Below are 15,007 nucleotides of genomic sequence, written 5' to 3'. Positions count from 1 at the left end.
TGGAAGAGAATACATGGAAGTATTATGAAAATTATATGAAACTTTAAAAATATTATGTAAATACATAGAGGAAGGTAGATACTTCATTCCATGTCTCTGTTCCCATTCCTATCTGCAGTTATAACCTCTCTGGCAGAGATTACTCTTTGTTTCTATAATTATTCTTCCCTTCCTCTACTACAATCAGAATTTAACTGGGCATATATGGTTGCCCATCTGGAGACTAGAATTTTCCATCTCCCTGCAACTAACGTGTGTCCGCGTGACTTGGTTCTAGCAATGGATTAGAGCAAAACACACATGTGCAAGTGGTATCTTACGCCCTTAAAAGGAAAGAAACACGCTTCTCTCTTTCATGTGTGGATATAGTGATGTGCCATATTCAATTATGGGGATGAGGGCAACATTTCAGGCTTGATTATGCTGCCAGATTCAGAGGACAAAATCTATCCTGGACTGTACTTGCCAGCTTCCACATTCTGTAGTATCCTTTGGGTATTAATATAGACAATGTAACTCATAACAGACTTAGGAGTTTTACTGCCAAGGACAGGGAAAGAGGAATTATCATAATTAGAATTATTGGTCTCAATTTCCTATAGGAGTTTATACAAATGACTTCATGGTGGGTGGAGTATATTTTCTCACTGGGCTTGGCCATGTGACTGATCACCGGGCTATTAGGTAGATCCGATATGAAAAGAAGCTTGAAATATGTTTGCACAGCTGTGCTTGCTCTCTTGCATTTTTGCCACCTGGGGTATCCTGCCGGTCTTGAAAGAATGAATAACACACACAGCAGACTTGAACCTAACCCAGGGGCTGGAGCCAAGCCAGCTGAGCATGGCCTGGATCAATTAAACCCCAGCTCACTTACAAACAAAGAGAGTTTACAAATAAACACTTACTGCTGTATACCACCGAGATTTTTTTGTGATTGTTATACAGCATAACTGACTGACACAGGGTAGGGAAGAGATTCTAGGGCAGTACCAATGTGTGTAATTTAGGGAGTGAAGTTTCCCCCAAGAGGTGGCAATTTGCACTGTGGGATTCAAGAAAGGGGTCCTCCCCCAGAGAGGACTCTTGAGAAAAAGATGGAGCAAGGTTAGAAATGAGAGAACCCCTGTACTAGGACTGTCCCTCCAAGACAATGTCAACCTCTTTGGTGCTTTTCCCTTGGACTACAGAAAAAATAGAAGATAGTAACCTTTTCTTCTTATCCTATAATTTCTTTTTTTAAAAAATCTTGTAAGATATACATAACATAAAATTTAGGGCTTTAACTATGTTTAAGTGTACAATTCAGTGGCATTAAGTACACTCACAATGTTGTGCAACAATCATTACTATTTCCAGAACTTTTTCAGCATCACAACAGAAACCTTGTACCCATTAAGCAATAAATATCCATTTCCCTCCTTCCACATCCTCTAATGACTTCTAGTCTAGTTTCTGACTCTACAAATTTGGCTTTTGTAGGTATAAATGGAATCACACTATATTTGTTCTATATCTGGCTTATTTCACTTAGTGTGTTTTCAAGGCACATCCACCTTGTAGCATCTAGCACAATTTCATTCCTTTGTAAGGCTGAATAATATTCCATTGTGCATATACACCACGTTTTGTTCTTTCATTCTTCTGTTGATGGACACCTGGGTTGCTTCCACCTCTTGGCTATTGTAAATAATGCTGCTAATGAACATGGGTGTGCAAATATCTGAGTACCTGCTTTCGATTCTTTTGGGTGTATACCCAGATATAGAATTGCTGAATCATATGGTAATTCTATGTTTACTTTTTTAGGAACCACCAAATGGTTTTCCACAACAGCTGCACAGTTTTACATTCCCACTAGCAATGCACAGAGGTTCCATTTTCTCAACATCCTCATCAACTTTTGTTATTTTTTATTTTACTGTATATATTTTTAAATATTTTATTTATTTATTAATTTATTTAAGAGAGAGAGAGAGAGGAGGTGCAGAGGGAGGGGAAAGAATCTCAAGCAGATTCTTTGCTGAATGTGGAGCCCAACAAGAGGCTCGATCTCATGATCCTGAGATCATGACTTAAGCCAAAATCAAGTCAGAGGCTTAACCAACTGAGCCACCCAAGTACCCCTATTTTACTTTATATATATATATTTAAGTAGACTCTACACCCAATGTAAGGCTCAAACTCAGGACCCTGAAATCAAGAGTCACACACTCTACCAACTGAGTCAGCCAGGAGCCCCTATTTTTGTATTTTGCTTTAATAGCAGCCATCTTGATGGATGTGAAGTGGTTCATTCCACATTTTTTACCCTTAGTCCTTCCATTAAAATTTAATAAACCAAAATAATTTTGTATTGTGGTGGCATGCCAACTAAAGACAGCAGAAGCATTCTGCTGAAAGGACTGAGCTTGTGGCTCCAGATGGTGACCAGCAGTGAAGAAAAGTGGCCCTTCAGGTTGCTGGGAGTGGCTGAGAGGAGTGTGGTCAATGGAGCAACCATGTGGTAGAAGCATCGGAAGGAAAATAAGTGGGAAACAAGCCCCCTTATTAGCTAAATTAACCTAGAGAAGGGGAGGAGAAGCTACATGTATATTTATATTTATATATAATTATTAAATATAATTTTACTTAAAATTCACAGAAGAGGGTCATCTAGGTGGCCCAGTCGGTTAAAGCCTCCAATTCTTGGCTTTGGTTCAGGTCATGATCTCAGGGTCATGAGATCGAGCCCAAATTTGGGCTCCATGCTCTATATGGAGTCTGCTTAAGACTCTCTCTCCCTCTCCTTCTGCTCCTCCTTGCCATCCTCTCTCTCTCTAAAATAAATAAAATCTTTAAAAATAAATATATAAATAAAGTTCACAGGAGAAACAGACAGATGAAGATGAAAGAACTTCTAAAACTGTCCTCAAAACAAGAATTATTAGTCCTTAAAAAGTCTCTTTAAACATTTTTTAAAAATTGAATTTGTGTATGTACGTGGATTTTTTTTCTCTTTTACTTGTACTAGTGCCAAGGGGTTTGCCACCAAAAGTAGCAGTTCCCTTCCCTAATCTTTACCTGCTCTTCAGAGGCAACTATTTCAATTCTTTTTAGCTGTTCATTTTTGGTTTTATCTCCATATTTTTTCAAGGATTTTTAAAGTCTCTCTACACCCAATGCGGAGCTCAAACTCATGATCCCAAGATCAAGAGTCACATGCTTCTCTGATTGAGCCAGCCAAGCCCCCTTCCATATTTAAAAATTATATTCTTCTACTGCTAATTCTTAGATTATTAATTTGAAACACTATTCCAAACTCTGTTATGGAAGATAAAGATTTAGATGTTTTTAAACCTCCCTATATATACTTCTGTCCCTCATATATTATATATACTTCTCTTGACTTAATTTTTTGTTAAATAAATGGTCTATAATGTCTTGTTTTGACTATGAAATATTGTTCATTGCTAAGTCTAGCCATGTAAAATGATTATGTCTCTTCTCGTACATTTTGTTTTTCCTGAGGTCAATAATTACTTTGTTTTTTTCATTTGATTAGTGTTCTGTGTACATATGGTTAATTTTTCTAAGTGCTCCAACAGCTCTGTGAGACATCCATCAACAGTTGTATTTGTTTTACCTCTGGAGACCTCTCTGCTGGTCCTTGTTCCTCTTGCTCTAATGTGGGCCTGATTCCTAGCTGTGGTTTTGGGTACCCTCTCTTCAGCTCTTCTGACTAGACTTTGATTTCATAGATCTGACGTCTTTTTTCTTGCTTCACTTCCTTGTTCTCTAGCACATTCTCTAGCCGCTACTTGTGAAAGTGTATGTAGGAGGTAAACTTCAAAATCTTTGCAGAAGTGAAAAGGCTTTTATGAATTTGATGAATTATCAAGTTAATCATTCAGGCAGAGAATTCTGGGTTGAAAATAAGTTTCCTTCCCAATTTTGAAGGCCTTTCTCCTCTCTTTCTGGATCAAAAAGAAATCCAGTTGTACTTCCAAACCTTTCTCATGTGACTTGTTTTCTCTGTAGAAATATTTAGAATTTTTCTTGTTTTTAGTTGCTTTTAAATTCCTAGAGGAAACGTTTCTTTTTTTATTCATTGGTTAGATACTCAGGGGACACTTCTATTTGAAGACTTATGTTCTTCATGTCTGGGAATTTTTTAAATGCTATGTGATTTATTTTATTATTTCCTACCTTCATCTTCTCTATTCTGTCTTCCTAAAATTCATATTATTTGATTAACGGACAACTCAGATGGACTCTCTAGTCTTTCACCTTTCTCTACTCTTCCACCATTGTGTCAGATGCTCTTCTTTCTGAGGCATTTCCTTGACATCATCTGTTGAGCATCCTAATAAATGCTTTGTCATCGTACACTTAATTTCCAGGCAGGCTAATTCTCTGGTGACTCCTTTTCTTCAGCACCTTCTTTCCCATACTCCTCCTTCTTAGACCTGGCATCTTTTCTGTTTTAAAGATTGATTGATTGATTGATTGATTGATTGATTGATGAGAGAGAGACAGACCAAGAGAGAGAATGAGTAGGGTAGGGAGAGAGAGGGAGAGAGAATCCTCAAGCAGACACGGAGTGCAAAGTCTCATGTGGGGCTGAATCCCAGGACCCTGAGATCATGACCTGAGCTGAAATCAAGAGTTAGATGCTTAACCAACTGAGTTACCAGGCACCCTTAGATCTTTTTAAAGAACTTTTTTTAGGGCAGCCTGGGTGGCTCAGCGGTTTAGTGCCACCTTCAGTCCAGGGCCTGATCCTGGAGCCCTGGGATCAGGTCCCACGTCGGGTCCCACATCAGGCTCCCCACAAGGAGCCTGCTTCTCCCTCTGCTTGTGTCTCTGCCTCTCTCTCTCTCTCTCTCTCTCTCTGTCTCTCATGAATAAATAAGTAAAATCTTTAAAAAAAATAAAGAACTGTTTTTTAGGAAATTAATTGTAGTCATGTGACCTTTGCTCCTCTCTGCATGGTGGATATATCTTCCTTCTTTTCTCCTGTTCATCGCTTTCACATTGGAGGCCTTCCTCAATTATATATATATATGCATACACACATACATGTATATTATTACATATACATATATATGCATGTATGTTATTAGAAGTATGGTTGACACACACTGTTACATTAGTTTCTGGTACACAACATGATTCTACAGATCTATACATTATTGTTGTGCTCACAAGTGTAGCTAGAGTAGCTCCCATGTGTCCTCACAGAACACTATGGCAATACCATTGGCTATAGTCACTGTGCTGTGTACTATGACATAGTTAAGCTTGAAGCACTCACTAATGGGGTCCTTGGAACCACTGTGGGTCTGAACAGTTTGTGGCTTTTGCTATAAAATAAATAATCAGGATTCCCAAGACAGGATCTATGTTTCTCCTCCATGCTCGGATCCCTTCTAGGGCACTGCAGGCCCATCAGACCATTTGTCATCAATCTCACTCTACCTGGTGCAAGCACATAGGTTGGTATTTTCCCACACTGCTACCACTATTTCATTCATTTTCCATCTCCAAAGATTTCTTGAAACCTCTGCTTCATTGTTGTCTCATCTTGTTCCCTTTGATTTTTGGGTTTATACCTTTGTGATTCCTCTACTATCATTTTAAGGACACTACCAGGGGCAGAGTAGATAAACACCTGTGATTAATTTGCCATTTGAAACTGGATGTCTAATGCAATATTATGATATAATAGAAATATAGATTTGGTGTTCATCTCTGGTTCCTGGCATCATGTGCCTAAAATCCTTGTAACTTCCTGAGCATCAAGGGTGAGAGAAGCATCTTAATATTGGGTCTTACTCCTCAGTTCCTAATAATACAAAAGTTTCTAAGACCCTTGGAATCTCCGAAGTGATGGGAAGTGACTTTGTATATGCTGATAAGATGACTAGGGCCCCCTAGATAACTACAGTATCAGGGCTGGTCACCAGAAAGACCAACCATGTAGTTAGAGATTGGAACTTCCAGCTGCCCTTTGATCACAGGAGAAGAGAGGGAGGGCAGTGATGGAGTCACCAATGGTCAGTGATTTTGTCAATCATGCCTATGTGATGAAACCTACGTAAATACTCTAAACAAGAGAGTTTGGAGAGCTTCCAGGTTGGTGAAGACATGGAGGTGCTGAGAGCTCCACGTGTCCCCTTCCTCACCCTCTGCATCTCTTCCACTCAGCTGTCTGAATTGTATCCTTTATAATAAACCAGTAATGGCAAGTAAAGTACTTTCCTGAGTTCTGTGAATGCTTCTGGCAAATGATCAAATCAAAGGAGGAGGTCATGGGAACCTCCAGTATACAGTCAATCAGCCAGAAGTACGGGCCCTGACTTGGGATTGGCATCTAAAGTAGGAGCGGTCTTGTGGACTATGTCCTTAACCCATAGTCTGTGGATCTGTGCTGATTCCAGATGGTTAGAGTCAGAACTGAATTAAATTTTAGAATAGTCAGCTGGTGCTGGGCCAGTTGGAGAATTGGTTGTCAATGTGAGGAAAAACCCTATATATTTAGCATCATAAGCAAAATATTTTGAACAGAAAAATCCCAGAATAGTTGGTACCAAGAATGGGATGCTAGTTGGTATTTTAAAAAGGCACTTCCAACCTAAGTACACTTAAATATATGTATTCCTCATAAATTCACTAAAGTATTGTCAGAAAAAAATTTACTAAATGGTACTTTTCTTTATTATTTTAATTAGCCAAAGAGAAACATTACATTACTTTCCTCTTCATTTTCAGACTTTGAGTCCAGGCCACTTTTACATCTGGAGTTTGAAAAATATTGCTGCAATCATGTCAAACTTTGGCTTTTTTAATACTTGCACCATGAAAGTTTTCATATAACTTTTGTCTTTCGCTGGAAATTTAAATTCACTTTCTTTTTTCTTGTTGATCACAAAATCTGTAGTCCTTCACTTTATCAACTGCATAGCATAGTTGCATTCTAAGTTTCTAAATAGAGCAGCTCTGCCAACAAGCCTCTCTGGAACTGACTTCAAGGAGTCCTTTGACTTTCTGGACTAAATCCTCTGTGTTTCAGAACTGTGGAACTGATCTGCCCATTGCCATCCTGGATAAATTCCACTTTTTTGCATCCTATATTTTATTTTATTTTAATTTTTTTTTCGAAGTCAGCTCCATGCCAACATGGGTCTTAAACTCACAACCCTGAGATCAAGAGTCATATGCTCTACCAACTGAGCCAGCCAAGTGCCCCTGTGTCCTATATTTTAGATGCAGTTTTGGTTTTGCTGGGCATAACCCACAGTAATTTTTTTTTTAAAGAAAGGCACTTAAGTAGTATCCTTTTTAAGACTGAGTATCTAGTAGTGTCTCTGTACAAGTATCACTCTTTGATACTCCAGCATTGACCTCAGCATCTAGTCATGGCTGGTCTACTACCATGTACAAGTTCATACCTGTTGCTTTGTGACTGTCTGATTAGCTTCCACTGTCCCTTTCACAGGGTTTTCTCAGATGGTGGGCATATTTTGAGGTATCTGTTCAACCTGTTAGCCATTAACCCTTCCCTGGGAAGACCCTTTCACCCTGAGGTATGCCATGAGGTCCCATTGCAATGATCAGACCTTTGGAGAAAACCTAACCCATTTTGGGACAATGTGCTTTCCTCTCTTGGATATGTGGTATTAGAAGGAGGAGTAAGGTCAATCTCTCCCATTTCTAAAGCATGTAATCTTGGAAAGCTAGGGGGCAGCCACATTCTAGCCTTCAGAAAGCAACAGGAAACTCTAGTCTACAGAGAGAATAACTAAAGCAAAATAAGAGGAGAACGATGGAAAAAAAAAAAAAGAGGAGAAAGATGTTGAGAGCGAGTTCTGCTAGTTTAACTCTGGACTCTTGCATCTGAAAAGGTAGTATCTGGGAGGAGATGAAGTAAAAATCTACGGGATTCTAAAGAAGGTGAAGAGACTCAATATCGCTCTGCCAATCACACCTTATGATATAATTACTTGCCTTCCAACTTAGGCTGAAAGAAATTTTTTCAAGGGGGAAATAAATGGAGATATGATACCAGCCAGTTTATACAATGAGAGCTAAGAAGAGGAAACTCATTATCAAGCAACCAGTTCAAAATGCAAAATTTCATCAAATATTTATTGGGCACCTCTTCCCTGCCCAGCAATTGATTCGTCACTGGGGACACAAAGGTGCATGGGACATAGCTCCTGTTCTTCAAGCTCGTGGTCTAAGGGGTCCAGAGAGGCCAACAGCTGCAGTACACAGTGAAGGCAACAGCCATAATGGACCAAAAGTGGAGGCCTGGGACCCTCCAGGAGGTGGCCCCACCACTTAGGGAGGAAGTGAGAATTGTTAGACCCAGAACAGCAACACCTGAACATCCCAGGAAGAGTAGGGCCCAGAGTGACAGTGAGCAGGTAGGTTCTGCAGCGGCAGACAGTGGATTGAATGTCAGGGTGAGGATGGGGGACAGTGAGACTCCCACAAGGCTGCCTCAAGAATAGGAAAAATGAGGAAAGAAGAAGAAGGCATGGGAGGTGGGGGGGCGCGGTAGGATGAGTTTGGAAGACTGGATCTCTGACGTGGTAGGACTGCTAAAGAGGATCATACAGTAAGAGTGGGCAGAGTGAGGAGAGCAAGAGGGAGCCTGGGCAAGAGATCCTTATAGGCCTGAGAAGACAGGGCACAAGGATGGGGACCGGAAGCCTGGAAAGAGCAGAAGCCAAGGGAGTGGGGAGTGGAAAGGAAGGAGGGTCCTCCACTGGATGCCTTGAGAGGCCAGGGTCCTGTCCCCACTTTGCCCAAGACAGTCAGGTGTATGCCTGCTGTCTCGACATCATTACTTACAACCTCCCATCTCTCTAAGTCATGTGGTCACTCTAGGTGGGACCAAGGCCAAAAGGTGTGAAATGAAGACAGCAAAACGAAGGCCATGTAAGAGACTGGTTTCAGTGGGTGGTGGGGTGGGAGCAGGTTGTGGCGGGCTGAGAAATCATTGCAAGTGGAAGCAATCATTGTGGATGCCTCTTCCAAGAAGCTGGCCATCAGGGGGCAGAGGTGGAACTGCATCTGGAAGGCCTCGAGTGCAGAGGGAGGGCTCTTGACCATCTGGGCTGGCCAGACCCGGGCAAGACCCAGACAGACCAGCCGATGGGGAAGGTCAGTTAAGAGGAAGAAAGATAAAGACAGGGCACAGTGGCTTCACTGTGTCCTCTCAGGATGGAAGTGGATTGGGGTGGGAGGACTGGGAGCGCAGGGGCAGGGACTGGCCTCACAAGCAGGAGAGGAGGCTCTCTTCCCACTCAGATGGTGCTATGGACTCAATATCCATGTTATCCTGCCCAAATTCATGTTGAAACCCTATTCCCCCAGAGTGACTATATTTGAAGATAGGGTCTGTAGGGAGGTAATGAAAGTTAAACAGGATCATACGAGTGGGGCCCTAATATGATAGGATTAGTGTCCTTATAAGAAGAGACTCCAAAGAGCTCCTTCTCTATCTGCCTCTCTACACCCACTCAGAGGAAAGACCATGTGAGGACAAAGCAGCAAGGGAGCTCTCACAAGGCCCAGCCCCACCAGCCCTTGATCTGGGCCATCAAGCCTCCAGAACTGTGAGAAAATACATTTCTGTTGTTTGAGCCTACCCAGACTGTGGTACTTTCTTACAGCAGCCAGAGCTGACTGACGTACATGCGAAGGAAGGGAACAGGTGGATACAATTTAGATACGTCTAGAAGAGCCCAATGCTGGTCGGAGGAAGTTCATTCATGGCTGTCAGGAAATAGGAGACAAGCTTGTCTATGACAATGAAAGAAGGGCCAGGAAGGTCAGGAACACAGACATCAGGGAGAGCCCACAGGTGAGGATGTTGGACATGTGGGGATTCTGGAGAAGACAGGAAAACAGGAACCCTGGCAGCAGGGTGGGCTGGGACTATAGCACATGGCCAAGAAAAGATGTTTTTGCCCCAAATGCCCCCTGGAATCTGCCGGACACAGAACATTGAGGTTGAGTGGGCCCCAGGATATTATTATTTTCTGGAGTCCACATGAATGCCGAGTAGCCCTCTGTTTGTAATGTAAGCACGTAGATAGGATCTGAGTGTTGTGGGTTTTACCCTGCAGGTTGTCCCAATGCCTGAGTGAAGGTCAGTGGTGAGAAAGCTCAGCTTGCTAAAGGCAGGAAAGTGAGGAGCAAGTCAGGGGACATTGGAGGGCGCTTGTTGTGATAGTGAAACTCTAATCCTGGTTATGAAGTCTAGGCTTCCAAGTGGGGCACCCTTCGTCCTCCCTGGGCATGGAGGAAGCCGTAGGGCAGGGATAATGGGAACAGGGTGCATGGAGGAAGGCCCCATGGGAGCATAGAAAGGTGGGTCAAAGCTAAGAGAAGGAGCCTCTTAAAGAGTTTGGGAGGTGTAACCTCCAGGTGATTGATTTTATGACTTCTCAAGATCATCTCTGGGGCCCTTAATAAAATGGTATGTGTAATTCAGTAATTGTTGTATGTCTTATAAAGTGATTAGATTAAACGGAAATTAATGTCACTTTGAGATTTGGGAGAAAATTTTGTGACAGCCCCTGTGGGCACCAGAAACCAATGCAGGCCTCTTTCTAGGAGCAGATGTGGGTGCTTGTTAGGAATCCCAGGGTTGGGTCCTCACACCATGTCTGGGTGAGTGGCCCTGACAAATGGCTTCACCCCTCTTGGAGCCTGGGCTTCTTTCTCTGCACGATGAGGGTTATGAGAATAAAGTCGGATGGTGCTGGCAAGGCTCTGGCAGGGTATCTGGTATGAAGTGAGTGCTCGATAAAGGAAGCCTTCATCATCATTATCATCATCATCCACATTAATTTTAGAGAGAGCAACAGTTTTCAAAAGGAATCCACAAATATTTCCCCCAGAAAATGAGAAGGTGATTTTTCTGGTAGATAAAAAAAATCCCAGTGAGCCTCCTCTGAAGAGTTGTCCAGAGCCAGCCCCTCAGGTGACCCTTGCAGGTCTTCCTAAAATCCTGCTCCCCCGGGTTGCCACAGAGCCTGTCAGCGCCCTGGAGGCAGTAGCACCATGTGCCAGACGGCTGTGCCAAGACTTTTTCTGTTTCTGAGCTGTCCACTGAGACAGGATGGAGAGAGGAGGGAGGCCGGAGAAGATTAAGCCCATTCTTGGCACCAGTCATTTTGTCTGGAAGTGTGTGTTCTTCAGGTACACATGTTCTGTCTTCGGCTCCGATTCCCTGTCACCAATCCCACCGTGTTGAATCCCATATGCAACAAACCCCTATTGTTAGTTCTGCTAATGCATTTCCCCTGAAACAGGACAAGCTTCGAGGCAGCAATTCTTGACCAGGAGCAGTTCTTCCCTCCCTGCCTCTCGGACAACATTTGGCAATGTCTGGAGACATATTTCTGTTGGCACAATGCAGAGAGGTGCTACTGGCTTCTGGTGGGTAAAGGCCAGGGATGGTGCTAGATGGAACACGATGTACAGGATCCCCCATAACAAAGAATTCTATGACTCTCCTCTCTCCACCGTGTCCCCACTCTTCCTACCCTATCACTTCCTCCAAGCTGAGAGAGGGGCTCACTCCCTTCCTGGCACCCTTTGCTGAAAGCCCAGATTTAATATCCAGGGTTACAGTGTCAAAGTGAAGAAACCCCACTCGAAGGAGAAAGTAGCTCTCTACACCCCATTTAACTCACTAAGGTCATGAAGTTGGCAGTTTGCCAGATGCCACAGATTAAAAAGCCCTTCCTTGAATGACTGTTTTTCATTTACTTGACACAGTTATGTACAATTTTGTAAGTAATGATTGCCTTCAGGATGTCATTGTTTATTACTTGGTGCTACAGGAAAGTGCCACAGCTTATGACACTCATTCATTCACTCATTCACTCTTTCACTCAACCAACACACTCATTGAGCTCCTCCTTACACTGTGGCAGGCTCTAGGGATAGAAGATGAATAAGACAACATCTCAAAGTGTGTGTATTGGGGAGGAGGAGGAGTACAGATATGCTAGTGAATAATCTCAATATCGTTCCAAGGAAAAGTCCTCATGAGCTTCAAGGGGTGGGATAGCAAAGGGAGGTAAGACCATATTTCTATGGAGGTCTCAGAAAACTGGCCCCTTCAGTCATCATCACTTTCTGGTTTCCATTTGCAAGGGACCCTCCTGACGCTTCCCTATATGGAAAGGCGAGGGGACAGGGCAGGCAGCAGTAATAAGCAATTTGGCTTAATGATGTCCCATTAGGAAGATATCCGTGATCTTACTCAATGGGGGGTCCCCAAAATGAATAAAAATTTGTTGGGATGCCTGGGAGGCTCAGTGGTTGAGCATCTGCTTTCGGCTCAGGGCATGATCCCAGGGTTCTGGGATCAAGTCCAATATGGGCTCCCCGTAGGGAGCCAGCTCTGCCTATGTCTGTCTCTCTCTCTCTCTCCCTCTCTCTCTCTCTCTCTCTCTGCGTGTGTGTGTGTGTGTTGCTCATGAGTAAATGAAATCTTTAAAAAATAATAACTTTAGGGGCAACAGGGTGGCTCAGTGGCTGAGTGTCTGCCTTTGGCTCAGGTCATAGTCCTGGAGACCTGGGATTGAGTCCCACATCGGGCTTCCCACGTGGAGCCTGCTTCTCCCTCTGCCTGTGTCTCTGCCTCTCTCTCTGTGTCTCTCATGAATAAATAAATAAAATTTAAAAATAACTTTAAAAAATTGTTTAAATGCCCTAAATCTCCAAATCAAATGTCTGACCATTCAGAGTCAAAGAAACAGAAGGTAAGCAGGGTTTCAAAGGCTGGGAAATACTCCAACCAAAGTAGGTCAGTTCCATTCTTATTTATTAAAGGAGTTCTTGCCAAGACGTATGAGACCTCAGGTCCAGATAAGCCCATAAAACGCCCAGAGGACCGAAACTTATACACAGGAAACCATCTTGGGATAATACAAAGCAGGACATGAGTGTGTGAAAATGACATGTAAAGACAAAGGACATAAGGAAGCATTGCTATGGGTGACTGAGATCAAGAGAGCTGGGTTCTAGTCCCAGCTCCACCGCTAACTTGCTGATTTGGGGCTGGTCTCTTTTTTTCTGTGGTTCTCAGTTTGTTCATCTGTAAAATAAGGGAATTGGACCAGAGCATCATGAAAAGCCTTCCAAGGCACACTGAAGATTCAAGCCAAGTGGAAGCTTTCATTGCCCCCTCTGCTTATTCCTGACGTAACCTGGGGATCCCCTTGAGATTAAAAATGTAGGTTGAACCTCAGTCCTGAAGCTCAGCCACACGTTGGTTTCTTCCGACCACCTCAGGGTTAAGAAGTAGGTGGGGAAGGTCATAGGAAGAAGCTACTGCCTCTCTCATCCTGGGCACTGAATAGCAACATACCTAGAGGCGTTGAATTGTCCCCAGTGTCCTGAGTGGTATTTCCCCAAGTTGGGAGTTCAGATTAGTGAGGGGGTACTATTGCTCTAGCACTTTCTGACACCAGCACTGCCACGGATGAGAAGAGACTCCAGGGTTACAAGGGAGCTGGGAATGAGAGTCTCACATCCCACTCTTCCAAACTACTGCTGCTGGAATGTCACAGAGCTGCCCAAGGGGCATCCCCTGAGTATGAACACTCCCATCAGCTCTGGCGGTGAAGGTTTTTCTTATAATCAAACAGGAGAGGACTACTGGAAGGCAAGGTCATTTGGACATCAGAAAGGACTCACCCAGGATGGAGACTGGAGACGCAGAATTAGGTCCCCAAGCACTTTTCCTGGGGAGTTTCTTAGGACAGGGGCCTTGAAGGCCAGTTTGGAATGCTGGTGGGAAGAAGTGGTTTTGGAAATCTGCACCCCCTGGGCCCTCCTCCCACCCTACCCCCCAAACCCCCCACCACCACCATTCCTTCCATCCAGGCTATCTGGGTGCAGCCACTCATTCACAAATCCCAGTGGGAGAGGCTCTGGAGTCCAAGGAGTTTCTGTGGGAAAGGAAAACAAGCCACCCACTTTGCCTTTCTCTTTTCTTTTCCAGCTCCTCCCTGGATAGGGTTGGCCGGGACCAGTTACTCCCAGGACCCCTCAGATGTACAGACTTCAGGGAGCCAAATCCCAAATTGAGGGAGGGAGCTGTGAACCGTCCCACCACAGACAGACCCAGAAGCTCCAGCCAGAACTTTCTGAGGTTTCCCTCGGAGTGTGTGCGTGTGTGTGTGTGTGTGTGTGTGTGTGTGTGTGTGTGTTAAAATGTCAAGGCTTTGGGACCGAAGGATGTGGGTTCCAAGCATCTTTTCCTGGGGCAAGGTTTTTGGCCTTACTTAGAGTCCCTGTTTCCCAGTCCCTAAAATCGAGGGTGACAATATCGACCTGGAAAGCCGATCGTGAGGTTTCAATGAAAAACTGGAGGCGGCGTGCCCGGCACACAGTGGGCCCTGCCAGGGGCGCGGCAGGGCTTCCGTCGAGGCACAGCCCGGAGGAAGGGGTCGGTGTGCAGACGGGAGGGGGGCCAAGCCCGCCTTCGCCAGGCGCACCTGCTCTTTTCATTCTGGGGGGATGGGGGCGGGGTACGGGGTGTCAGATTTCCCCCTCTCCGCGGAAGATCTGGGGACCCCGCAGGCCCCCCTGGCGTGGGACGGGGCCCACGAGCGGAGCGTACTCACGGCGTGCGCGGCGCAGGCGAGCAGCAGCAGCAGGCGGGGACGCATGGTGCCCGGCGCGCCCCCGGGGGCGCCTCGACGGCCGCCCGTGTGCGCCCCGCGGCCCGGGGGCTCAGCGCCCTGCGCAGGGGCCCGCGCCCCGGCCGGCCGCCGCGTGCGGAGGAGCCCTGCGGGGCGGCCCTCCCGCCGCGGCCCCGGGACTGCTCCTCCTCCCGGAGGTGGCCGCGCGCTACGCCGCCCAGCCCATGGATAAGGCGCGGGCGCCCGCGCTCCTCCAGCCGGCCCCGACTGGCCGCGGCCGAGCAGGCGGAGGGGGGCCCGGGCCGGGGGTGGGGGGGGGGGTGGGGGGGGGCGGAGGCCCCGGGAGA

General features: G+C 45.0%; 1 protein-coding gene across 2 annotated transcripts in view; it reads right to left on the bottom strand.

The window, feature by feature from the left end:
• Positions 1-14,736, bottom strand: part of SCTR (secretin receptor) — a 71,421-nt gene extending 56,685 nt beyond the window's left edge. For both annotated transcript variants that reach the window (XM_077861400.1, XM_077861401.1), the window contains exon 1: positions 14,643-14,736. In XM_077861400.1, the coding sequence (XP_077717526.1) occupies positions 14,643-14,687 (45 nt within the window). In that variant the 5' untranslated portion in view covers positions 14,688-14,736. The remainder of the gene's footprint in view (positions 1-14,642) is intronic.
• Positions 14,737-15,007: the final 271 nt, after the last annotated feature.

The sequence above is a fragment of the Canis aureus genome, chromosome 20 (genome assembly GCF_053574225.1).
Source record: "Canis aureus isolate CA01 chromosome 20, VMU_Caureus_v.1.0, whole genome shotgun sequence".
In the NCBI taxonomy this organism is placed as follows: domain Eukaryota; kingdom Metazoa; phylum Chordata; class Mammalia; order Carnivora; family Canidae; genus Canis; species Canis aureus.
Note: the sequence above shows the minus strand (reverse complement) of the source record. Positions and strands in the feature narration are given on the sequence as shown.